At 36.4% G+C, this 26,359-nt stretch overlaps 2 protein-coding genes across 3 annotated transcripts; both read left to right on the top strand.

The window, feature by feature from the left end:
* Positions 1–2,616: 2,616 nt before the first annotated feature.
* Positions 2,617–9,258, top strand: LOC109148800 (casein kinase 1-like protein HD16). The gene is made up of 16 exons (XM_019296529.1): positions 2,617–3,363; positions 3,462–3,587; positions 3,707–3,780; positions 3,876–3,945; positions 4,424–4,479; positions 5,155–5,226; positions 5,321–5,415; positions 5,504–5,570; positions 5,667–5,796; positions 5,927–6,145; positions 6,230–6,366; positions 6,915–7,089; positions 7,178–7,268; positions 8,001–8,158; positions 8,411–8,599; positions 8,920–9,258. Exons 1-16 carry the CDS (start codon positions 2,983–2,985, stop codon positions 8,977–8,979), a joined length of 2,100 nt encoding a protein of 699 aa, XP_019152074.1. The 5' UTR covers positions 2,617–2,982; the 3' UTR covers positions 8,980–9,258.
* Positions 9,259–22,257: 12,999 nt separating this feature from the next.
* Positions 22,258–25,845, top strand: LOC109148801 (protein EMBRYO SAC DEVELOPMENT ARREST 3, chloroplastic). 2 transcript variants are annotated; one of them, XM_019296531.1, is made up of 6 exons: positions 22,258–22,432; positions 22,606–22,694; positions 23,926–24,091; positions 24,870–24,962; positions 25,079–25,209; positions 25,359–25,845. In XM_019296531.1, exons 1-5 carry the CDS (start codon positions 22,351–22,353, stop codon positions 25,207–25,209), a joined length of 561 nt encoding a protein of 186 aa, XP_019152076.1. In that variant the 5' UTR covers positions 22,258–22,350; the 3' UTR covers positions 25,359–25,845. The 2 variants fall into 2 exon arrangements, with proteins under 2 accessions (XP_019152076.1, XP_019152075.1); XM_019296530.1 differs by having other exon boundaries at positions 22,259–22,432; positions 25,342–25,845.
* The last annotated feature ends 514 nt before the right edge of the window (positions 25,846–26,359 follow it).

The raw sequence follows: 26,359 nt of genomic DNA, 5'->3' as shown, positions 1-26,359 counted from the left end.
ACATGCACCCTTCGTGCTGCAATGTTTCAGCTTCCACTATTCAAGAGGTTGCAACTAACTCAACATACAACTCATTGATTGAGTCCTACCTATATGTGCTGAATATTTATGTTAAATATTAGGTAGAGTGTCAATTGATTAGAACATTACATACAAATAACATGGTTAAAGTTTTTTGCATATTTAACAAACTATTACATCTCTTCAATTTAACACTATTTTCTTTCAGCAAACATCTCATCTCTTCACAGGCTATGAATTAGTGCCAGCAACAGCCTTAAGTGTACTAATGAGTGCAACATGGCTATCAGCCTCTTCACTACAAAATCCATGAAATAAGACAGTATTACAGTGCCATAATCTCTTTCAGTGGTTTATGGCTTAACTGAAATTTTGGAAGAGTCAGATTTTGAATGTAAAAAAAAAAACATGTTTGCATACACAAACAGGTAATATACCTGGTCATGTTTCTCTTTCAACTCTCATGCTGGAATCCCTATCAAACACTATATGAATGAATTATATATCAAACACTCAACAATGCATGAATACATGAACAATGTTTCACTATATAATACAGAGAATCACAAAAATATGCATTCATAACATAAATAAACCTGTCTACAGCATGTATACAACTATATATATATATATATATATATATATATATATATATATATATATATATATATATAATGCTTAGTTTGATTTACATTTTTTCAAAATATATTCTTTTTTAAACAAAATCCAACTAGAGGAGATAGAAAAGACTTGAAATCAAGCCCGAGCTCGCGTGCGCCGGCACCTGCGGGCACGAATGTCGTCCGGAAATTGGCTGGCCTTGCGGGCTAAGTTATGCCAAACTTCGGTATCATTTTCCAACTGGTATAGTCACTTGGTTCGGCCGGAACAGAACCGAGAGCACCTACTCTGTTGCCTGGTCCGTGTGCTCTCGTGTGAATCTGCACCCCAACGGTCTGAAACCCGAAAGTTCAGCCTGTTGTACAGATTAAACTCATCTGTTACGGAATTAATACTGTTTTAATTCCAATTTTAAATTCTGAGTTTAATCTTACTTAGTGGGTGACCGTTACAGGTGTTACACAATTTGTTTAATACTAATTAAAGGCCATGTTGAATGCTATCCCTTCCAACAGCCCTATATAAAGAGAGGTAGGGCAGAAGCATTTTATACAGAACACGAAACTAAGGAATTCCAGTATACTTTGCTTCAAAACTTCTGCTTCTACTCTCTTCTTTAGCCAACCAGTGTTCTAAGCTTTGCTTTGTTTGCCGGGTTCCTTGTTTAGGTGCTTAAACAAGGAATCGTAGCACGTTTTATTCTGGGAAACCTAGGCTACAACGCTCCTAGCACTTGTGGGAGGTAGCAAATAAGGTCTTAAGGAAAAGAACTTTGTGTTCGAACTCGTGCTAAACCTATACCCAAACACTCAACATTTTCCTTCCCAGATTTTCTGTTTTCCCATAAAGTATTAATCTTTTCGTAGGATTATTATTTTTGGGATTTTTCAACCATATTACCCAACATACCATTCTGCAGTTATCCTCGGAGGAGAATCGCACCAAAAGCACGGCAAGTCTTCAGTAGAAGAAAAATCTACTTCTACAATACATAATTTATAGAACTCCAGCAGATATGAATGTATGTATCCTATTAATGATAACACATCGGTTTAGGAATCGATGTGTCGTTAATAATATCTGCATTGATGCACAACAGTGGGCATCGAAATATGAAAAGGTTTAAGCAACTTCCGATAAACAGACAACTATTATAGATGTTAATGTTAATTAGCGTTAATCTGAAAAGTCAACAAATTGTGGCCAAAGGATTCATCCCTAAATAAAAGGAAAAAAAAATTAAATCTAAATTTTGCTTGGGCGGGAAATTCGCAAAATCTGATTGACCAAGAAGTTATGGCTTTATTATATAGAAAGATTAGTCGTAGAAATTATATCATCTAATATCCATACTATATGAAATTAATATTACGATTCACTTACATTTAATATTTTTGCTCCACTTTTTGGGTTGACGTACACACTAAAATCATCATACCTTTTTCTTTGTTTAGTAGTCCTAGAAACAGTATATGAAGCTAAAGCTGGAGTTGAAGCATAAATAGTAACTGGAGTTGCAACATAAGTAGTAGCTGGAGTTGAAGCATAAATAGTAACTAGAGTTGCAACATAAGTAGTAGCTGGAATTGAAGCAGAAGCTGAATTTGAAGCATTGGCTCGCATAGAACTTTTGGAAGGATAGGTTTTCTTTGAATGTCTATTTTGTTTACAAATAGAACATGTCTTAATTCGATATCTTTTCTACATTTTACAACCATTGTCATGGTATAAACTCTTATATCTTTGAACATATTGATGATTGATTTGCTTCTTGCCTTCACAATTATTCCATTACATACTTCACTCATATTTTTGTCTACAAAATCACATTTCACCCTTAAAATATAATAATAATCAAACATAAAAAGTAATTTTACATTTTTCTAATGTCACATTCTATGTGAAGCAAATTTTGGAAGTTCTATTTTGGGTTGGCGCGCACTCGTGAAGATTGCTCCGCCGAGACACGAGATAATTTGCCCAATTGCCCGCATAACCCCGTTCTCCCTATAAGCTACAAAAACGCCCACGGAGGCGACTACAGTTTTCCTTCAAAGCTTTTCCATTTTCATGTCTCTCAAACAAACCCTAGCATCAAAATTTCACTAGTATATACTACTCTTCTTGGACTCACAAATATTCATCTCTATTTGGGTTAAATTCAACAATTTCCTTATGCTCTCGGGTTGAATCCTTGATTTTATATCCTTTAACAAGTTCTTTCAAGGTTTAGGATTTCGGGTAGGGTTTTCCAGATGTCTATGGTGTTGATATCTCAGTAGCAGTGATGTTAATCTCGAGTTCTCTGGGTTGCTGTTCGATTTGCATGGGCAGAGGAGGATGCCGGAGTTGCAGAGTGGAGGCCGCCGCCGCGCTTCTCTGGTAAGGGCTAAAGGACCGAAGCCGGATCCAGGACGAAAACAGTTGCAGAATCCACAGACACCGAAGAGTCAAGGGAAAGAAGAAGATTTAGTTGTTAGGAGTACTTATATTAAGACGCGAGCAGCCAAGGCTAAAGCCAAAGCCAAAGTCGAGGAGGAAGAGGCCGCTAAAGCAAAGGTTGAGGCCGAGAAGGCAAAGAGGGAAGAAGAGGAGATAAAGGCTAAAGAGAGGGAAGAAGAAGGGGCAGAGGAAGAGATGGGGGATGAGAGCGGTGGATTGAGTGCCAATAACAAAGGGACTGGCGAGGACGAGGGAAACACTCCTCCCTTCCCTGATGAGGTATCTGGCATGAACTTGTCAATATTTATATGTTTATATGCTCATAGTTATCAGGCTCCCAATTTTCTCTTTTCTTCATACTCGGATTGAACTTTCAGGTGCAAATAGGACAGTCACCGGTCTATAAAGTTGAAAAGAAGCTGGGCAAAGGTGGTTTTGGTCAAGTCTTTTTGGGCCGCCGTGTTTCTGGTGGTAATGAACGTAGTGGTGCGGGGGCTGCGGAGGTAATGTCACTAGCTGCATATGTGGAACCAATAAGTGTTCTATCTATTGTGACTTCTCTCTCTGGTCTTCTATTAGTATGCAAATTGTTGATCCAACATGACTTGCTCTGTGATTTTAGGTTGCCCTGAAGTTTGAGCACCGAAATAGCAAAGGATGTAGCTATGGGCCTCCATATGAGTGGCAAGTTTACAAGTAAGGAATAAGCCTGTTTATCTGAATGCCAAGAACACTCTGAAAGGATTAAAACATTATCTTTTTTTTTTTTTTTTATCTTTTTGGTTGAGCAGCACGCTTGGTGGCAGTCATGGTGTGCCGAGAGTACATTATAAAGGCAAACAGGGTGACTACTACATAATGGTATGTGTAGAAGTTACTCTTCTACTATGCACTCTGTATATATGTTGCATAAAATGATTGTTGATGAAATTGCAACCCTGAAATGATCCAGTATTGTTTTCCTGAAAAGTAATGCATATTTATATTCATATATTTGTGGTCAAAAACTAAAACAATTAGTACTATTGAGGCAGGACAGTTTTAACTTTTAAGTTCCTGTTCTGGTTCCATTTCAACATTTATAACAGGATTGTTCATTATATCCCTTAATTACTTGGGGATGGATGTTCTTTAGGTAGTTGTTAACCCCATCATAGCATTTTTCATGCTGGCTGATTGCCAATTTACCTCAGTCAAATTTTGGACATGAATTTCTATTGGTTGATGTAAACTATTTGAAAGCTTCATTGTTGCATTATTGAAAAATGGTTGCTTTTAATGTTTTGTGATGGTTGTTTATGCATACTTGCACATGTTGATCACAATGTATTATCTGTAGGTTATGGACATGCTGGGTCCTAGCTTATGGGATGTATGGAATTCGTCTGGACAATCGTAAGTACAAATCAATGTTTGTCTATTCTAGCCTTCAAAGTCTTTTCAAACATGTATCCTTATGTAACTTACTGTAATGTGGCCAGATTAAGTTTTAATAAGTTGACTATGAATACTTAAGAATCTGGTGGGTAATTAGTACTTATATTTAATTGTGATATTCATTTAAGATTTCTTTGGGTCAAGGGATTTTTTTTTTTTACTCCCCCTTTGAAACAAAGGTCATTTCTTATAATTGCAGTTGTTGGAAAGAATTAAGAAAAATATTTTCATAAACAAGAATTTTGGAAGTTTACTTTCTTGGTCCTTTGGTTACATTTCAAGAATCCTTCTCATAATATACAAACAATACATTGAACTTGGGGCTGCAAGAAAAGATCTCAAAATATTGTAGCATTGCATTTTATTTTATTCTAATAGAATAATAAATTTTTATACTAATATTGTGCTAGGTGCTTTGTAGCTCTTTTTACTGGCTCTTGTTTTATTGTGTAATTAAATAATAAAATTGAACGTGGCAGGGAGACATTCTATTAGACATTTAAATTGGGTTCTTTTGTTTGTTTAATTGTAAATCCAAAACTGTACATTTGATGGAAGTATTTTTTCATTTCTCTTATTTTCTATTACATGTTACAATAAACTTCATTGATCTTATGCTTGTGCTATTTCCAGGATGTCTGCAGAAATGGTGGCCTGTATTGCTGTAGAGTCTTTGTCAATCTTAGAGAAAATGCATGCAAAAGGGTATTGTGTTTACTTTTTGTTGATTGATTTTCATGTAGTCAATGTAAGGTCCTGGTAGTTTTTAATTGATTCTTCCAATTGATTATTATGTTAGTTATGTGCATGGAGATGTGAAGCCGGAAAATTTCCTACTTGGTCAGCCTTCAACACCACAAGAGAAGAAGTTATTCCTTGTTGACTTGGGATTAGGTAACATAATCTAACTAGTACGCAGTAATATTTTTACTTTCTCTAATATGATATTTGTTTCTTAATTGTGACATGATTCAAATTGCAGCAACTAAATGGAAAGACAATTCAAGGGGACAGCATGTTGACTATGATCAACGTCCTGACACATTTAGGTGAAGTATATTGTATACAATACGTTGTTTTCCACATCCAAACTACATGTGCTCTTTGTTATTCTGATGTTTGATTTATTGTGTATAATTTTCTAGAGGGACTGTACGGTATGCAAGTGTACATGCTCACTTGGGTAGAACTGCTAGTAGAAGGGATGATCTAGAGTCGTTAGCATATACCCTTATTTTTCTTCATCGAGGCAGGTTGCCATGGCAAGGGTATCAGGTATGCTCTGTCAACTAGCTTTTTTATTTTTATTTTTATTTTCTGTCTAATTAATTAATGTGGGAAACATGCCTTTTATGTTTCTTTCATGCAAATCTTACTCCCACAAATTATCTTCTGAATGTGTTAGGGAGACAATAAGTCCTTTCTGGTCAGCAAGAAAAAGATGGCAACCTCTCCTGAGATGCTTTGCTGCTTCTGCCCTGCACCTCTTAAAGAGTTTCTTGATCTAGTGATAAACATGAAATTTGATGAAGAACCGAAGTATTCAAAGTTGATATCTCTATTTTCGGGATTGCTTGGACCTGATCCTGCTATAAGGCCATTAAACACGGATGGTGCTCAGAAGGTTTTACTTCTACCTTTTTCTGCCAGCCCCACTTTTTTTGCTAGTTAAATTGCCAATTGTGACCTCACTATGTTGTGTTTATAGGTTATTCAAGTTGGTCAAAAGAGAGCGAGACTGAATCTTGATGATGATGAAGACCAGCCTAGGAAGAAAGTTCGAATTGGAGTTCCTGCAACCCAGTGGATTTCAATTTACAATGCAAGGGTGCCCATGAAACAGAGGTTGATATTTCTTTAATGCATGTACTTTATGTCTTTACCTTCTGAGTGCTTGAGTTTTATCTTTTGAAGCTTTAGATTCTTGCCTCCCCTCTCCTCTGAAATTCCCCAAGGTAGGTCAGAAATTTGAATGAACTCAATAATGGTGAAACAGCTCTTTTTTTTTTTTTTTTTTTGTAATAACATAGGGCTACAAATTTGCTTTAATCTATATTTTTGGGGAAATGAGGAAAAACTGGAAATTGTACAAGAACTTGAGAGGATACTCATAAGAGAAATGGTTGATATGAGATTTGATGACTTAAAAAAATCTATGGGAGGATATTCCTAATATGCTCAGGTTATTTGTATTTCACTGGTGATGATGACGATGGTCATTGCTGCTCTTAAGCGTGGATACAGTTATGCACTTGCTGGAAGAAATCTAGTAATGTGGTCTTTAATTTTTTCCCCCTTAAGTCTCAAATCAATGTTTTATGATGATGAGTGATTTTGCACTATGCCTTTTGTTCATTCTAAAAAATTCATACCTTATCTAAATTGCATTTTAGGTACCATTATAATGTAGCCGAAACAAGATTGTCACAACATGTAGAGAAAGGGCATGAAGATGGATTATATATCAGTTGTGTGGCTTCCTGTTCCAACTTATGGGCAATTATCATGGATGCTGGAACTAACTTCTCAAGCCAAGTTTACGAGCTATCTCCATCATTCTTACACAAGGCAAGCATGGGTTTATTTGAATTCCAGTATTTTTAGTTGTGTCAATCTCAACCGTTGACAGCCCTGTGTACTTACAATGTGACTACAGGAATGGATTATGGAACAATGGGAGAAGAACTATTATATAAGTTCCCTTGCTGGTGCTAATAATGGAAGCTCTCTTGTAGTGATGTCAAAAGGTAGGTTTTTCAGCTAGCACACTCATTGTTTGCATATACACATCTATGATCTGTTTACATGCCTTGGGCTATGAATCTTAAACCATGTTGTGCTTTCCCTTAAAATATATTGAGTTTCTTTCCATTATTTGTAGATGGACACATTCATTGTTTGTAGACCCCTGATCAGTTTGTGTGAAACTCCCAAATACTGGAGCCGCCACTATTAGGCCTAGTCAGTTAACCTATGTGATATGGCTGGAACACACTCTATTATGGTTTGGAGATTAAACCCTTTCAAACCAATTCCACGGAGACCTAAGCACACTAATTAATTAATAGCAATAAGATTTGAAGAACAATCACAAGATTAATGAAGCAGATTTCTGTCTAGATGTTACTCTTTACTGGTTTGGGTATTAAATCTTTTATTTTCTGACTAATTGTGGGTTTACCTAGATGAAGCACATTACTTGATAGTGATAAAGATGAAAAATCAATCACAATGATAATGAAGCACATGTCTGTTTCGATGTTTCTTGAACTATTAGGTTGCCTGTCAATTCAATCTTCCATGGATTTGATCATCTAGTCCCACCCTTTCCTGTTCAATTCACCTAGACTATGTAGTTTGTGTTGTCTACATTTTCTGTAACAAAATGCATTTATTTCTTTCTACCATCCAGTGGTAGTTCACGAGTTCCTAAACCCCCCCCCCCCCACTCTTATCTTACAATTGGTACACTTTTGCAGGCACTCAGTATACTCAACAGTCTTACAAAGTCAGTGAGTTCTTTCCATTCAAGTGGATAAGCAAAAAGTGGAAAGAAGGATTTCATGTGACCTCCATGGCAACTGCCGGTAGCAAGTGGGCTGTTGTAATGTCTCGCAATTCGGGTTTTAGTGAGCAGGTTATTCTTCTTCCTCTTTGTTGATTGGCATGTTTATTCTCTGGCCGCAAGGTCAACATTTTGCTATTGTTAACCTTTTCCACTTTGAATCGAAAATCAAATTGAAAGAAATTTCAAGGGTATTGCCCATCTGCATTACAAGTGAATTTTCTAACTGTCTGGGGGAAACATTGGATGTTAAGTCGTCCATTTCAGTCTTGTCTAACAGTTCTCTCCTTTATATAACATTTGGTGAACCTTTGCATTTGATAGGTAGTGGAGCTTGATTTTCTGTATCCCAGTGAAGGCATCCATAAGAGGTGGGATCGTGGTTTCCGGATTACGTCAACAGCTGCTACTTGGGACCAGGCTGCTCTTATCTTGAGTGTGCCTAAACGCAGACCTGGCGATGAGACTCAAGAAACTCTGCGTACATCTCAGTTTCCAAGTACACACGTCAAGGTAATGGAATTGATATTTATTTGGAGTTTCAAAAAATAATTTATTTGGATATAAAGACTAAAGCAAGGATTGTGATAGAATTTAGGAGAGAAAGAATCCATATAGTTATAGTGTCCCCAACTAGATTGGGATTAAATACTCTCTTCATTCAGGCAGTTGTATAAATAAATTGTTGATTGCTGAAACTGAATGAGTCATTCTTCTGCTAGGTGCTTGTGCTTTTAAAATCTTTAGATGAGTGTATTTTGGTCACCCCATTTGTGGTAGTTTGGATTATGAACTGGGGCTTGGGAATTAATGTTTTGTTTGGTGGAGTGCAGGAAAAATGGGCAAAGAATCTATATCTTGCTTGTGTGTGCTATGGACGAACAGTATGCTGAACAGAAATGTGACATCTCTGAAAGTGAAAGAGAAAGAGAGCTGGTTTTGTGATTCTGTATTTTTATGGGGGGTTTGTATTGTCAATTGTAAAGAAGAATGGTAGTAGGATGAGATGTCTGTAGAATGGTAAATCTGAAATATTTATAATGGAGCTTGTGTGTACCTCATATGTACAGCTGGATGGATGTTTGCGGTACTAGTCTGTCTGTGTAACAGAAAACATGTTATGTTAGCTCTCATTCTTGAGACAAATCCAAACACTTATTTTCTTTTCCAAAGCTCAATATCTTTTCTTTTATGTGCTGCAAAAGTTTTGCCCCTCCTTCATACGGAGTATAATTATGATTTAATTATAATTTAAAATGAGTAAGATAGTAAATGGTGAGGCGGAATATTGGAGAAAAATTCCAACTGTTGTGTTGCTCTTATTTTGAAAGTAAAGTATTGAAAATTTCTTTATCAATATATAACAAACTAGTATGATACCCGTGCATCGCACGGATCAAAATTTTAGGAACTAATGTTTGTTTACTGTAAGATAATCATTTTATTATGTGGATATTACAATTCTTGTAAGATTTCAAATTTGAGATTTAAACATACTAAGTAATAAGCATCAATGTTATAAAATGAAAAATTATTATTTTAAATTACAAATTAATAAAAACCTCTTTGTAAACTACATTAGTGGTTGAATTACAACTATTGTCCAACTCATTACAAATCAAAATCTTGAGACCTTTAGGATTGCTCACTCTAGATGCGGCTACATATAACTGCCCTTGTACAAAAACTGGCTTCTTGAGTAGCAATCCAACACGGGATAACGTTTGTCCCTGACTTTTATTTATAGTCATTTCATATGAAAGCATTAATGAGAATTGTCTTCTCTTAAACTTGAATAGCAATCTTGGATCTGATGGTATCATAGCCATTCAAGGAACCAACACCCTAGTACTTACATGATCTCTTGTAGATATTTTTGCTTCTATTACGTGTTCTGCCAACTTGATGAATTATTTTCTACAAAATATTCAAAAAATGATGTATAATAAATAAGTAATAAGTATGAAGCAAATGAAACACAAACAGTTGTGAGGAAAATACATGAAGAATATTAGAAAGAGTTAATACCCAAAATAATCCCTCGACTATGTCGTAATTACTAATTTGGTCCTCGACTATCATTCTTACCCAATTAAGTCCTCAACTATACAATTTTTATCCAATTTAGTCCTTTGTCAATTTGACTGTTTGTTGACTGTTAAAAGTGGAAATAAAGTTGTAATTTTACAAGTTTTCTCATTCCTCCTCATTTAGCAGCGCCAAACCATGTAGCAATAAGCTCCGGTTGGGTTCTAAACCTGTCAGTATCGAAGTAGTGGTTATGCATCGGATAGCCCATGAATTTGATTTCCAACGATTTTTTGACGATCGAAATCTGATCGGAGTGTATTGCTGCATGGTTTGACGCTGCTAAATGGAGAGGAAGGAGAAATCTTGTAAAATTATAATTTTATCCCGACTTTTGACAGTCAACAAACAGTCAAATTAATACAGAGGACTAAATTGGGTAAGAATTGTATAGTTGAGGACTAAATTGGGTAAGAATTGTATAGTTGAGGACTTAATTGAGTAAAAGTTACATAGTTGAGGACTTAATTGGGTAAGAATGGTAGTTGAGGACCAAATTGGTAATTATGGCATAGTCGAAGGACCATTTTGGGTATTAACTCTATTAGAAACAATCTATCATCAATCGTTATATCCTGCACCACAGCGCACATAGCACTGTGTGCCTCACACCTCCCAAAACAACGTCATTTTGAGAGGGGGAGTTGACATGATTATGTGTATTTGTTTATACAATTATGTGTATTTGTTTATACAATTATATGTATTCTAGTATAAAATTATGTATATTTTTAAACATGAATTTTTTTAAAGAAAAATTAACCGCTAACACTTGGTAGCGAAATTTCAATATAAAAATAATCTAAAACGACGTCGTTTTGTATCAGGGCGCACAATACAACGCGCGCCCTGATGCACAAAATAAATTGTCATCTATTATATGTATACTACTACAAACAATAAAACATACACAACATATATATTAAGCATAAAAATCAACACAGAAACCATATGAAGTATATACACAATATATTTAATTAAATATTAATTTCGCTAAAATATGTATATGTAGGTATATATGTGATCTATAGATAATGAGCTCAATTCCAGCCCATTATGTATACACAACACATATGTATCAAATAATAACTTGATACAGATATTATAAAATAGGCCCAATTTTATCCCAGTTCAGCAGCCCGTTTCCTTTGCATAACCCGACCCAGTCAGACTATGTACACGCCTACCACATTGTGTTACCCCACTCGGCCACTCCACTCACACCTACCTCTTTCATTTTCCGAACTTAGTTCAAGGTTTTCTTCACTATCACAGCTTTGAATTTCTATTCACGATGAAGGCAGTCTCATCTCATCTATTCTTAGCAAGCTTTGAAACATCTTCGTCTGCATTTCTTCCTTATAATGCATACAAAGTCAAGTACAAGCTCTTGGTGAGACTTATTTTCAAATCTTGATTCTGAAGGTTAATGTGAAACAATCACTCTCGTTCTAGATAAATACCAACTTTCTATTCTTTTTATATATCTGTATCTGTATTTACATTTTTTAAAGAAGTATATTTTCAGATCAAGTTGGAAAACATGGCGATAGATGAACTTGAAATCCTAGATTTGTATAGTAGTGTATTTTTTTTTAGTCTGAAGAGTTTAAAAATGGCGATAGATGGAGATTAAATCCTAGATCTGGATCATGCATGAGGTAGTTGGTTTTTTTTTTTTAGGTAGTGATCTTACTGATCTAGTCCGTTTTTCTGACTGCTACAACATGTTTCTCACTTTTGATTTACGTTTCTACCAATTTATAAAACTAACAAATTTGTATTTTAGATCTAGTCCATTTTTTCTGACTATAACATGTTTCTAACTTTTGATTTAAGTTCCTAACAATTCCTAAAACTAAGAAATTTTTAATTTTAATTTTATTTATTTATTTATTTTTTTTGCATTGCTACTGTTTCGGCTAGAAATTCAGGTTTTTTTTTTTTTTTTTTTTTTTTTTTTTTTTTTTTTTTGTATTTTCTGTGGTTTGGTGCTAGGTGTATTCTGGTTCTGGGTGCACTACTAAGAAATTCGTATTTTAAATCTTGTCGTTTTTTTTAATACATTACTACTGTTTCGTCTAGAAATACAGGTTTTTTAAATTATTTTATTTATTTTCTGTGGTTTTGTGCTAGGTGTATTCTGGTTCTGGGTGCACTACTAAGAAATTCGTATTTTAGATCTAGTTGTTTTTTTTATACATTGCTACTGTTTCATCTAGAAATTCAGGTTTTCTAAAAAAAAAATATTTATTTTCTGTGATTTGGTGCTAGGTGTATTCTGGTTCTGGGTGCACTTTGCCATGATTGAAGGAATGGGCAGAGTCTTGTCCGAGAAAAGGATATTATAAGGTAGGCTTCAACCGTTACAGAACTGGTAGTATTTCCTTTCTAATACGAAATGTTCCTGCCCTTCTCATAATGTTTTCTAATTAAACATTAACTAACAATTTTTTTTCCAATCTGTTTTGGTCCAAGGAGTATTCTGTTTCTGGGGTGTAATCTGTGTCCACTATTTTTGGTTCATACACATTAATTGGAACTCATGGGATACTTACAGGTAAGATAGTCAAATGCCTAAACTATTTCAGAATACACATGATATGCATGCCCACATTTTTTATACACACTTCAGAATAGGTATTTGCTCTTAGCACTTACCAAAACTTTTTAATTAAAATATTGATTCCATAGTTCATGTTATATGAACTATTGACTTAATATAAAAATGAGTAAATACCCAAAATAGTCCCTCGACTATAGCTAAATTTACAAATTGGTCCTCGACTTTCAATTTCAACTAGTTAAGTCCTTAACTTTGCAATTTTAACACAATTTGGTCCTCAGTCTATTTGACAGTTTGTTGACCGTGATATTTGAGGATATATATGTAATTTCACGATTCTGAATCATTCGCCGCAATTCTGCATCATCGCCGGCGACTGCACTGTCATCGACGATCTCTAGAATAACCTGCAGCTCTCGTCGGAGCACATATAGGCCTCCAGGATGACGTTGCACCGTTTCGGAAACACGTCGTCTTCTTCACTCTGGTACGAACTCAACTAGAGTGCGGTCTGAAAATGCAATCGGAACCTTAAAAAACCGACGATGGACCATGAAATTACATATATATCCTCAAAAATCATAGTCAACAAACGGTCAAATAGACGGAGGATCAAATCGTGTTAAAATTGTAAAGTTAAGGACTTAATTGGTTGAAATTGAAAGTCGAGGACCAATTTGTGAATGTAGCTATAGTCGAGGAACCATTTTGGGTATTTACTCTATAAAAATTAAAAAAAAAAAAAACTGGAACATACTACTCTGTTAATTAAAAAGTTATACAAAATGTGAACAATGGACTTAATCTAAAGAAAAAAACTGTTACATACCACTTGGTTCTTAAAGACCTTTTCACAGGAAGATAAGAAGAGTCTACAACCTATTCACTGGTAGATATTACTCTGTTACATAGCTTGCTTCTTGAAAAAGCTCATTTTATACGATGTTCTATGAGTTCCTCATAAAGACATACTAACGAATTAAAAAATTAAAACATACAAAAAATAATAGCAAGATGAACCAACCTTTATTGTCAAAATGTTGTTTCCATTTTCTTTCAATAATGGTTGAAGTAGTGATCTTCTTCATATTACTTGTGATAAGTTATATACCCCGGGTCCGTGTATAGTCGGGTCGGGTCGAGCGGTTAGTGTCTTGACCTACGGGTCGGGGGTCAAAGGTGACGGGTCAAACCCGAGATGGGTCAAACCCGCCACCTCGGTGGCTCTATAAAAAGGGCTTCTAGCCCTCTAAGTGGGGGGATCTTTTTCCCATTGAGAGCTATGAGCTCTCTCTTTCTCGGCTCCCTCTCCCTTCTCTCTTAAAACAACAAGAACAATATTAATAAAAGAGGGATTTGAGCTATTTTCTTGTGTCCTTGCTTCTTGTTCTTCTATATTCTTCTACATATATATACATTTAGTACATACAACCGACATCCGGGTGAATTAGTACTATCAAATGGTGCCATCTGTGGGGACCGTGGCAAAACGCAACGTTCCTACCATCAAAGGAAAAGCTATGGAGGAGATTCTGCAAATTATAAGAAGGGACTCGAACCCAGGCGTCCAAATTGCAGGGTAAGTTCCCAATTTGCTACGCCATGATGTTTATTTGTTTACCTTCTCTGTTTATTGCATGTGATGGGTCTCAACTGGAAGTTGTGCTCCTTAACCATCAAATTCAACGGAGAGTTCAATCTGCAAAAATAAAAGAAGCCCAGTTGTCTCCGTCACCAGCACCCCGTAACCTGCCAGTGTTGAAGAAGACGAGAAGTGGGCGTCCAGTTTCCGTCGGCAACCCAGCCGGCGACGACCGCGGCCCCGTCTCTCCGCCTACGTCAGAGCTAGTTTTCCTGCCAAGGTCCATTGTCTACTTCATCAATCACCATCACCATGCACGTGTGCCTGATTTCTTGTTCGTCTTTGAACCTAGCATGGGGATGTCATTCTTTAAAGATTTCTGCCGAGTCTCGTCATCTTTATTCGGGAAAAATGAAGAAAAAAGGGGAGAGAAAACCGGCAACCTCCGATCTTGACGTCCACCATGCCGCCCGCTCCACCGCGCCACCCGCATCATCTGCTTCGCGATAGACCAGAACCCCAGCAGAAATTCCAGCAAAATAAATCGAAGGTTTACTTGGGCTCGAGAAGGATTTAAAGGTTTAACCACACATGCAATCACCGTCCCTTCCATCGCAGTTCCAAAGGATCGCCGCCGGCAGGGAAATCAGGCTTCTGAGATCATTCAGTAAGTTTATTGCATTAGAGTCACGTAGATTTGCCTTGGCCGCTTCACAGATAGAGCAATCAGAGAAATCAACGCAGTAGAAGCCATCTCGGTTCATCCTATGGATTACCCGTCACCACCATCACATTATTCCATTTTCATCTTCATAGAGTTTCCACCCACCATGAAGAGCCGGAGCCAAGTTCCTATCTTCTCGTTGCGCTTCCACATCGCGGCAACGTTGAAGGCCAGCGCCAGGTCCACCGTGTCATTTCTTGTGTATTTCTCCTAGTTCCTCATGGAGAAAACACAAATCGAAGGAGGCGGTAGAGGGTGGTAAGTAACGACATGTAGCAGCAAAAGAAAATTAGAAAGGCTGTAAGTTGCATGTTGTGTTATTGGTAGAAATGGTGGTGGAGCTTTGCATGCATTTTGATTTGTTGATGGTGGCGGTGGGTTGACAGAATCGAGTTAGTGGAAGCTAATAAAGGGGCGATATGATGGCTGCCGATCCAAGCTAAAGAAACAAATTAAAGAATTTGTGTAATTTAATTTGTAAATTGTACTAATGAGTTGTATTAGTCAGGTCCATAAATTAAAGTGGGCCGTGGCATTTTAGATAGTATGTTGTATAGGCCCAATTACAAATTGTAGAGGTTATGGGCCTATACCTTAAAAATTGTAATAGTTAGAACTAAATTGTAATAAGCCCGGTTAGGTTGGTATTTCCACCACCGACATCCTAAGTCCGGTTAGGTCGGTCTTGCCGCCATCGGCATTTTTAAAGCCCGGGAATAGTTCCGGCACCAAGCCCTACCACGTAGGTAATTTTGGGTCTCCGGACCAATCGGACGAGGCTCCGACTTGCGACCGCAATGTCTTTAAACTATTTTCCGGTTAAAGCCGGCGAGGACAATAGCCCGACAGCGAGACCACGCCCTGAGTTCGCCCGGCCGTTAATTCCACTGCCACACGCCCTTATATTTAAGTGCATCCGACAGTGGGGGGCTGGACAGGGTGGGCGGCGGTCGTTTGCGGAGCGGCCGGGTCAAATTGTCTGCTCGGATAACATACTAGTATGTGGGTCGCTTGAGGCCGTATGCCTGGTCGGCTTACTGGTATGTGGGTCGCCTGAGGCCATGTGCCCGGTCGGCCTAGAGCGGCCGGTTCAAATCGTCTGCTCGGGTAACATACTGATATGTGGGTCGCCTGAGGCCATACGCCCGGTCGGCTTACTGGTATGTGGGTCGCCTGAGGCCATGCGCCCGGTCGGCCTAGAGCGGCCGGTTCAACCCGTCTGCCCAGGTAAGGCGATGCTGGCGTGGGGGTCGCCTGGAGGCTATTAGCCCGGTCGTCCAACGCGCTTTTCCACCTCGAGCAGGTCGGCATTGCCACCTCCAACGAGAAGGGAAAGTGAGCCACGCGCCTTGTTAGACCGAGTAGGTTGGCGTTGCCGCCTCCGGTGTTTCTAAAGACCAGTTAGGTTGGCCTCGCCACCACTGGCACTCTATGACCGGTTAGGTCGGCATTGCCACCACCGGGGCTATGAGTCCGGTTATACCGGGTGATACCGCTTCTAAGCGATGCCGCGTTTTAGCGATGATATTTCCGCTTTTAGGCGATGCCGAGCGATGTGCTTGTTCCGCCTCTTAGCGATGCCGCGTTTTAGCGATGATATTTCCGCTTTTAGGCGATGCCGAGCGATATGCTTGTTCCGCCTCTTAGCGATGCCGCGTTTTAGCGATGATATTTCCGCTTTTAGGCGATGCCGAGCGATATGCTTGTTCCACCTCTTAGCGGAGCCGCTTTTAGCGATGTTTCCGCTTTTAGGCGATGCCGAGCGATATGCTTGTTCCGCCTCTTAGCGGAGCCGCTTTTTAGCGATGTTGTTTCTGCTTTTAGGCGATGCCGCACGATGTATTTATCCCGCTTCTTAGCGATGCCGCTTTTTCAGCAATGTATATACCGCCTTTGGGCGATGCTGCGCGATGTATTTACCCCGCTTCTTAGCGATGCCGCTTTTCAGCGATGTGTTTACCGCCTTTTGGCGATGCCGCTCTCTAGCGATGTGTTTACCTTCTTTGTGTGATGTTTTACCGTTTTTTTAGCTATGTGTATGTACTGCTTGTTAGCGATATCGTTCCTGATCGTCGACGTAGTAGTTGTAGCCGGGTGCACTCGCATCGCGGACCCGGTCGAGTCATTCCCCGACCACGATATCGTTTCCCGATCGGCAACCCGTCGTATCCACTCCCTTGTGCTAACGATTCTCGCACCTACGGGAGTGGGGGCTGCGCCAGCCCGAGTAGCGCGTTCATCGGTCAAAACGGTCGAAACATGTTCTTTTCGCCCGATCGCTTTTTTATTTTCGCCCGAGTAGCGTTTTCGCCCGAGTAAGTTCAATCTTTCGATCGTGAGCAGATCCAAACCCGTAGTTGGTTAGATAGATCTCTGGATCCCAGTCGTGCCCGGCAATTCGGTATTTGAACCGATTGGGTTCGACCTTTCGCAAGTTGCGTTGAAGTCCGACCACTGGGTCGGGCGCTCCCTTTCGGTCCATTAGACTGTGTTTAGCGTTGTACTCTTTTTCCCTTGGCTAAAGTTTTTCCCACTGGGTTTTTTGATTAGCCTAAGGTTTTTTAACGAGGCAACCGGCATATGTCACGGACCGTGTAACCCGTTTTTCCAGCCCGAACCCTTCCTCGCTAACTCGTCGTCAGAGCACGGGCTGTGGGGGCTTTATGATAAGTTATATACCCCGGGTCTGTGTATAGTCGGGTCGGGTCGAGCGGTTAGTGTCTTGGCCTACGGGTCGGGGGTCAAAGGTGACGGGTCAAACCCGCCACCTCGTTGGCTCTATAAAAAGGGCTTCTAGCCCTCTAAGTGGGGGGATCTTTTTCCCATTGATAGCTATGAGCTCTCTCTCTCTCGACTCCCTCTCCCTTCTCTCTTAAAACAACAAGAACAATATTAATAAAAGAGGGATTTGAGCTATTTTCTTGTGTCCTTGCTTCTTGTTCTTCTATATTCTTCTACATATATATACATTTAGTACATACAACCGACATCCGGGTGAATTAGTACTATCAACTTGTATGTAGACAGTGTGGTTTAAAAAAAGGGTTCTAACATTTTATTTTTTTGTGTGCAGGATTTGTCTCTCCCAGTTCTCTGATGGAGGAAGTTTCGTGAGAAGAGCTACTTAAACTAAATCTTGTGCTTCAGTGTAAATGTGGGGTGGGGGTTTCTCAATGAAACATCTAGTATTTATAGATGATAAATTGTACAACAAAAAACTATTTCAAAAATCTTGGACAGTCCAAGACCGTGCATTGGAAATTGGTATACACAGTGTAATCCATTGAGTGGCTCGAGGTTGTATAGTGAAGAGGCAGTATCTCTGACCAAAACAGTGTAATACATGTTGTAACCAAACGTCACTGTATCATTTGGGCGGGAGTTTTTCAACAAAAAGATTTAGCTTTATTATAGTTAGGATTGGAGTGAATACTGAAATGATGAAAAACATTTTTCATATTCTATTGTTTTTTTATAGTTTGAAAGTAAAGAATTATGTTTGAAAAAAGAGTTGCATATTTATTGTTCACAAAACACGAATGATTTAGTGTCATTTTTATTTTTCACTTTTGTAAAACAATTCCAAATTATTTTCTAACTTTCTTTATTGAAATGTTCTTTTAATGTTTCAATTTGAAGAACATTTCAATTTAAACATAAACATTGTTAGGCAAAATGGTCAAATAAGCCTTTAAACTTTGTATGATAAAGAAATTAGATCCCTAAACATTTAAACGTTACAATAAATTATCAAACTCATTAAAATTAATCAAATAGATTCAATTTATCGGTAACCAACATGTTACTGGTAAATCTACACAGTTGACCACTATATTGCCATTGACCGCTTTCCAAATCTACTGCCAATGATCGAATTGATTGCCATCTCCGGAGAGGCAACAAAAAATGGTTGCTATCTCCGGAGGGGTAACCAAATCTGGTTGCCATCTCTGGAGAGGCAACAAAATCTAGTCGCCTTCTCTCCTGGATATGACAACCAAATTTGGTCGCCTTTTCTCCTGGAGATGGCGACCTGGTCACCTTCTCTCCTAGAGATGGCGACCAGATTGGTCGCCTCTCCGGTCATCAGCGGTGAATTTAACCGGCGGTTAACGGCAATAAGTGATCAACGATGTAGATTTATTGATAAATTGGATATATTTGACCGATTTTAATGAGTTTGATGATTGATGATCTAATTGCAACATTTAAATGTTCATGGGTTTAATTGTTGTATCCTACAAAATTAAAAAGTTTAGGAATAAGATTCAAATTGGCCACTAAAGGTAACTTAAAAGTGTAATTAGGTCATTGAACGAAAAAGTGCAATTAGACCACTGAACACTCCAAATGTATGCAATTTGATTTGATAGCATGTTACTAACCATTTTATCAGGTTGACTGCTTACGTGGATGGTGAATTAGCATTTTAAAATAATTTTTAATAATTAATTTTCAAAACAAAAAATAAAAATATTTTTTTTTAAAAGCTAGGGTGAATTGGATAAATTTTTAATAATTAATTTTAAAAATAAAAAACGTTGGGGTGAAATGAATAATTTTGAGTAATTAACTTTAAAAATTAAAAATAAAAAATAACGCTGGGTGAAATAGATAATTTTTAATAATCTATACTATATATAAAAACAAAATCCTGAAATTTTAACTTCCCGCCCAATTCCTAAAAAATCTCTCTTCCCAATAAAATATATTAACTTCTACTTTCCCATTCGTACAATATTTCTGGGTAAAAATTCTATTCTAAAATTATAAAATAGTGTAATACAATTCCCTTTGCACATCTAATCTATACTATATATAAAAACAAAATCCTGAAATTTTAACTTTTCGCCAATTCCTAAAAAATCTCTCTTCCCAATAAAATATATTGATCTTTCCCATTCGTACAATAATTCTGGGTAAAAATTCTATTCTGAAATTATAAAATAGTGTAATACAATTCACTTTGCACATATAATCTATCTATACTATATATAAAAACAAAATCCTGAAATTTTAACTTCCCGCCCAATTCCTAAAAAAATCTATCTTCCCAATAAAATATATTAACTTCTACTTTCCCATTCGTACAATAATTCTGGGTAAAAATTCTATTCTAAAATTATAAAATAGTGTAATACAATTCACTTTGCACATCTAATCTATACTATATATAAAAACAAAATCCTGAAATTTCAACTTCCCGCCCAATTCCTAAAAAATCTCTCTTCCCAATAAAATATATTAACTTCTACTTTCACATTCGTACAATAATTATGGGTACAAATTCTATTCTAAAATTATAAAATAGTGTAATACAATTCCCTTTGCACATCTAATCTATACTATATATAAAAACAAAATCCTGAAATTTTAACTTCCCGCCCAATTCCTAAAAAATCTCTTTTCCCAATAAAATATATTGATTTTTCCCATTTGTACAATAATTCTGGGTAAAAATTCTATTCTTAAATTATAAAATAGTGTAATACAATTCACTTTGCACATATAATCTATACTATATATAAAAAAAAAAAAAATCCTGAAATTTTAACTTCCCGCCCAATTCCTAAAAAATCTCTCTTCCCAATAAAATATATTAACTTCTACTTTTCCATTCGTACAATATTTCTGGGTAAAAATTCTATTCTAAAATTATAAAATAGTGTAATACAATTCCATTTGCACATCTAATCTATACTATATATAAAAACAAAATCCTGAAATTTTAACTTCCCGCCCAATTCCTAAAAAATCTCTCTTCCCAATAAAATATATTGATCTTTCCCATTCGTACAATAATTCTGGGTAAAAGATGTGAAGTGTCAAAAGTTCGGCAAGGCATAACTTTTGACTCGGTTGTCCATTTTGGACAAATGTTTTTTTTGAAATTGCGTATTTTTTCAAGATCTATCCACCGCAAACTGCTGTAGGCAGTTTGGCCCACCAATTTCTTAAAAAAAATGCTTTATTAAATAGTTTCTAAGAAAAAACTATTTGAACCTTATGTTTTATTAATGAATTTTTAAATTTTTTAATTAAAAAATTGTCCCGTGCAGTTTTTTAATAATCTCTCTTTATAATTGGTCAAATTATTTAATTATGATAAATTACGGAATAATTAATGATGGTAATAGAAATCCTAGAAGAATATAGAATTGAAGAATATTTAATTATTGTTATATTCTTCCAAAAGGAAGAACCCCAACCTTAAGGACCCTACAGAGCATTTGGGAGGATGTAAATCATGGTGACTTAATTATTGTTATATTCTTCCAAAAGATCTTTGATGAGACTTGATCCCTAGTCATTCTTCCAAAGTTTCACCTCTATGACCAGTTGAACTACCCATGCGGGCTTAATTATTATTACCTTATTATTGTGACTCATGGATTACAATACAAGAATATTTAATTATGGTTATATTATTATGTGTGCCTCACGGCCATTATATACTAACAAAACTTGAAACGAAGCTAATAATAATAATAATAATAATAATAATAATAATAATATAAGTGGTAAAAATAATATCTAAAAGTAATTAAGTGTTAATAATAATAGTAAGAATTTTAACATAAGAATTATAATATAGAATAAATCGTAATAATTAATAACTATAGTCTAGGATTAAATTTGAAATTATCAGAAAAAATAAGCGACTTCTGGTGAAATTAACTCTTAAATAATTATATATCGATTTAAATATTATTAATATATTACAACAATTCCATTCCGTGCATCGCACGGATGAAAATACTAGTTAACTTTAAAAATAAAAAAAAATAAAATAAAACATTGGGGTGAAATGGATAATTTTTAACAATTAACTTTAAAAATAAAAAAATTAAAAAAAAAAAAACGTTAAGGTGAAATAGATAATTTTTAATAATTAATTTTATTTTATTATATTTTTATTATATTTTATATTTTTAAAATTTATTATTAAAAATTATTAAAAATATCAACTCACCACATCCGCAGAAAATCTGATGAAATGTATAATAACTTGCTATAAATTGAAATTGTATACATTTTAGTGATCTAATTACACTTTTTTTTTTTTTTTTGATTCAATGACCTAATTACACTTTCAGATTAAATTCATGACCAATTTAAACCTTCTTCCAAAAATTTATTTGATCACTCTCCCATATTATTATTAAATTTTTTTAAAAAGAAAAAAAAAATCCATTTGGTAAAATAGACCATAGTGGGCGGTGGATTATCATCTGCGGTTGTGGTTAACCGTCATAGGCAATCAAGAAGAATCAAGTCTGAGACTTGAGAGAGTGAGTTCGAGAATGGCGTCTCGACTTTCGTTCCCTACCCCTTCCGCTCTCTGCCGGTTCTACTCACACTCCACTCCTTCCTCTTCAAAGAACTGTAAGCATTTCTACTTTTCTTCACTCCATTTTCTTTTACTATCCTGTGCCACTTGTTTAATGAAGATTAGATAGTTGAATTTTTTGAAAACTGATAAAAAATTTTAATTTTTTTTTCGTATTATGATTCCTAAATTCGGTGTTGACAAATTTTTGTTATATTTTGGTTGGCAGGCAATCAGAAATCAGTGAAATGCAGCTTGGATAAGGAGGGTAGTTCTTCGGATTTTTCAGACCACTCAGAGCAACCCATCAACAAAAAGGCTTGTCTTTTTTCTCAGGAATCTATTCACTTACTCATATTCAATACTCTCAAATTCTAGTTTTCAGTAACTTCATGGTGAGCTGCTAAGAGTTTAGATTTTTCTTGCATTCTTCAAGACTGAAATAGGTTTTTGTGTGCTCATATTACCGAGTATTGCTTTGGACTAAATCACAGGGGCTTCCTGGGAGATTAGATATGAAACCACTCAATTATGTAAGAAAGGTGTTAAATTAGCCTATATTGAAGTTTGACACATTTAGAAAAATTTGAATCTATAGCTAGAGTATGATTTAGGATTTATCGTTTGGACAGGCTCTCACACTGTAGTGCCTTATGAGAGCAAAACTTGAATGTGATAGCAATATTTTAGTGGTACGGTATAGTATGCCTTTTCTAATTTTATATCTCCTCACTAATGAATCAAGTTTAAACATCATAAGCTCACATCTTATCATAGCATTAGTCTAGTTATAGTGCTAGTCCTTGAGAGGTCCTCGTTAGTACACAAAAATATGTAAACCAAGTGTCGGGGGTGTTTGGTAAATAGCTGTTAGCTAATTGGGTTAGTGGGTTTGACTAGTCGATAGCATTAGCTGATTGTAGAAAAGTGTTTGGTAAATTAGCCAATAGCTGATTACATGCAAAATGACTTTCTCAAAAAGCTGATCGAAAAAGCTACTTTGAGCAGTTTTTTGAATTTTAGCATTTTGGAGCAATAAGTTGTTACAAAAAGCTAATTAATCAAACACTCATATTGGTTGTTTAACCAAGTCAAATAGCTAATTGTGGTCAAATAAGCCAAAATTGGCTGATAAGCTAACTATGTTACCAAACAGGGCCGATCCTCTATTTATTAGAGCTTCTTTGAACCAATGCAAAGCCCAGTTTATCACCTCTTTCTAAAATACTGGTTAATACCTCTTGCTTGTGCATTTCTCTGTCTAATGATATAATACTGATCTGATTATATGACTGCTATATCGTGTTGTAATGTTGGTCAACTTCATTCATCCAAATGATAGGTTTACTTCCAGCAATTCATGGGAAAATGGCATAGTGCACTTATGCTCGTTCATAGTTTGGAAAGTGTAATTCATAACATTGACAAAAATACTATCAGAATTGTCATTTATGTTTCTTATGACCAACTTATAATGATTCTCACTTATTTTGAGTGTAGAGTACTGATTCAATTTGACTTTATTTTTTATTTTATTTCGAGTGAACAGGAGCTTCAAATTAAAACTTCAAGACGTGTGTGCCTGACTTGCCTCTGTTCAGCTGTAGCTTTGATTAGTTCATCTGCCAACCCTTTATCTGAACTGAAAGCAATTGCCTCAGATGGAAAAGAAAGAGCTGGGTGCCGGAATTGTGGTGGTAGTGGTGCAATAATTTGTAAGTGTAGGAGGTTAATTGTTTTTAATGTGGATTTTTATCAGAATAGCTGTTTTAGTTTGCGAGTAATAAACAAGTCTATCAGATGATTCTTCAACATATTTAAGGGGCTTGTTTACATATATAGACATAAATCTATAAATATCCTTCAGACACTGTTGCAAAAATCGGCCTAGGCGGCCGCCTAGTCGCCCCTAGGCCGAGGCAATTTACCCCCTAGGCGGCCGACTCGGCCTTGTTAATTTTTTTAAAATTATATATATATGACATACACCCACACACGCGCACTTATTTATTTATTTTATTAATAGTTAGCTGCCTAGGCAGCGCTAGGCACTACTCTCTCGCCTGACTAGCGCCTACTGCAACCATGCCTTAAGGTTATTCCAACAAGATTATGTTTGCTTGTTGCTTGCTGAGTTAAAACTTTATTGATCGTAATATTTGATTAGCACCCACCAGGTTTCTTGTTTGTCTATGAATTATGCTTGACATGGCGTGTTTTGTTGCTTCATTTTGTCACATGGAGTTAGATTACTCCTATTTCATAATAAATTAGATGTAACTAGCCACAATGAGGAATATAAGGCTCACTATTACTCAAATGAAGGCAAATCTCATTCTAAAGAATTAAATAGTAGCAACCTCACAAATTCTGAATTGAAAACTAAGATAATCATGCTTAAGAATCCAACAACAGTTTACCAAATTATAGATTTTTTTTTTGGTGTTCTGTTCTGCTTCATAAGATGTGCATTTTTTAAAATTTTTTTAATAGGTGATATGTGTGGTGGTACGGGAAAATGGAAGGCTTTAAACAGAAAGAGGGCCAAGGATGTATATGAGTTCACTGAATGCCCAAATTGTTATGGTATGCCACATTCATATTATATGCATACAAGTGGAATGGTTTCACTTTTTATATATAGTCATTTCTGCAAAGTTTATCTTCATGCTTGGTGATCTTTTGTATGAATGATGGTCCAGGACGAGGAAAACTTGTATGCCCAGTGTGTTTGGGAACTGGTCTACCAAACAACAAAGGTCTTCTTAGGCGGCCAGAAGCACGGAAATTGCTCGACAAAATGTACAATGGCCGCATACTACCAAACTCTTAGGTGAGTTTGCATTCCATCATGATCTCGAGACATCTTATAGCGAGTCTCACTACCTGTGCCACTGGATTACAAGGTCCTTGGCAAATTCTTTACCTCTTCGATTACATGTTTCCTTTGTTGGTTCCCCGGCAGTGTTTAATATGCTCTAGAGAGTAAATCCTATGATTCTTCAACAAGATGGAAGTGCAGTGATTACTACTAATCTTGGAAATGCTCCATACAAGAATGACGTGTAATTTTGCGCTACAACTGGGCCAATCTGCGTGCATACTGCATTGCATCGACTAAGATCCAGTGGTTAAAGAAAACGCGTTTGATGCCAGCTAGCTAGATGGTGTGTATCAGAAATGACAGTGTTGATAAGAGTTGGTATACTTCTTGGTATGAACAAATGTTGTAAACCATCTGGATATTTTGTTTATGGATTCGAGCAAAGTTGGAATGGTTTTGTTGTTAGAGAATGTACATCATTACTGTGATAACTATTCATTGGTAACTAAGTACTTATCATTGTAATGTTCAATGCCTTTTTCTGAAGTAGTCAGGTAGATACCACTTCTGAATAATTTTTCCAAGCCATACAACTACATGAACAGAGTTTCATATTATGTTAATAGATAATGTTATGCTTATTAATTTTTGCTTGCCAAAAGAGATATCGTGCCCTTATTATAAATAGAAAGAAAACTCGAGTTGTGTTCTCGATTATTTTCCTTCTCTCATAAGGTTAATCTTCAATCCTAAGGGCCCTCACACCCCGACCTGATAGAGCATTTGGGTGGATGAAAATCACGGTGACTCAATGGCTCGACAGACAGAGCTAAATGCCGATGTGCACAAGAGATTTGCCCATTTTAAACATAATTTTTAGCCTACTGAACTTATTGTGCGGGCAAAACCATCAAACTTTCGACTTAGGAGTATCTGAGATAACAATTTAACCAACTAAGCTATTTTATCTTATTATTGTTTGTTATTAAGATAAATATTGTTCAAAGATTGGATGACTCTCCTAGGGAGGCAGTTATAAAACCAAAGTCCATTTCTCCTTTGGATTCATCTTCTTAATCAAGAAAAAATTTAATGACTTTTTTTATACTTGTAAGTTGTAACATCATAACAAAAAATAGTAAAACCATTTGACTTTGTC

The sequence above is a fragment of the Ipomoea nil genome, unplaced genomic scaffold (assembly GCF_001879475.1).
Source record: "Ipomoea nil cultivar Tokyo-kokei standard unplaced genomic scaffold, Asagao_1.1 scaffold2144, whole genome shotgun sequence".
NCBI lineage: Eukaryota > Viridiplantae > Streptophyta > Magnoliopsida > Solanales > Convolvulaceae > Ipomoea > Ipomoea nil.
The sequence above is the reverse complement of the archived record's forward strand: the minus strand, read 5'-3'. Positions and strand labels throughout refer to the sequence as shown.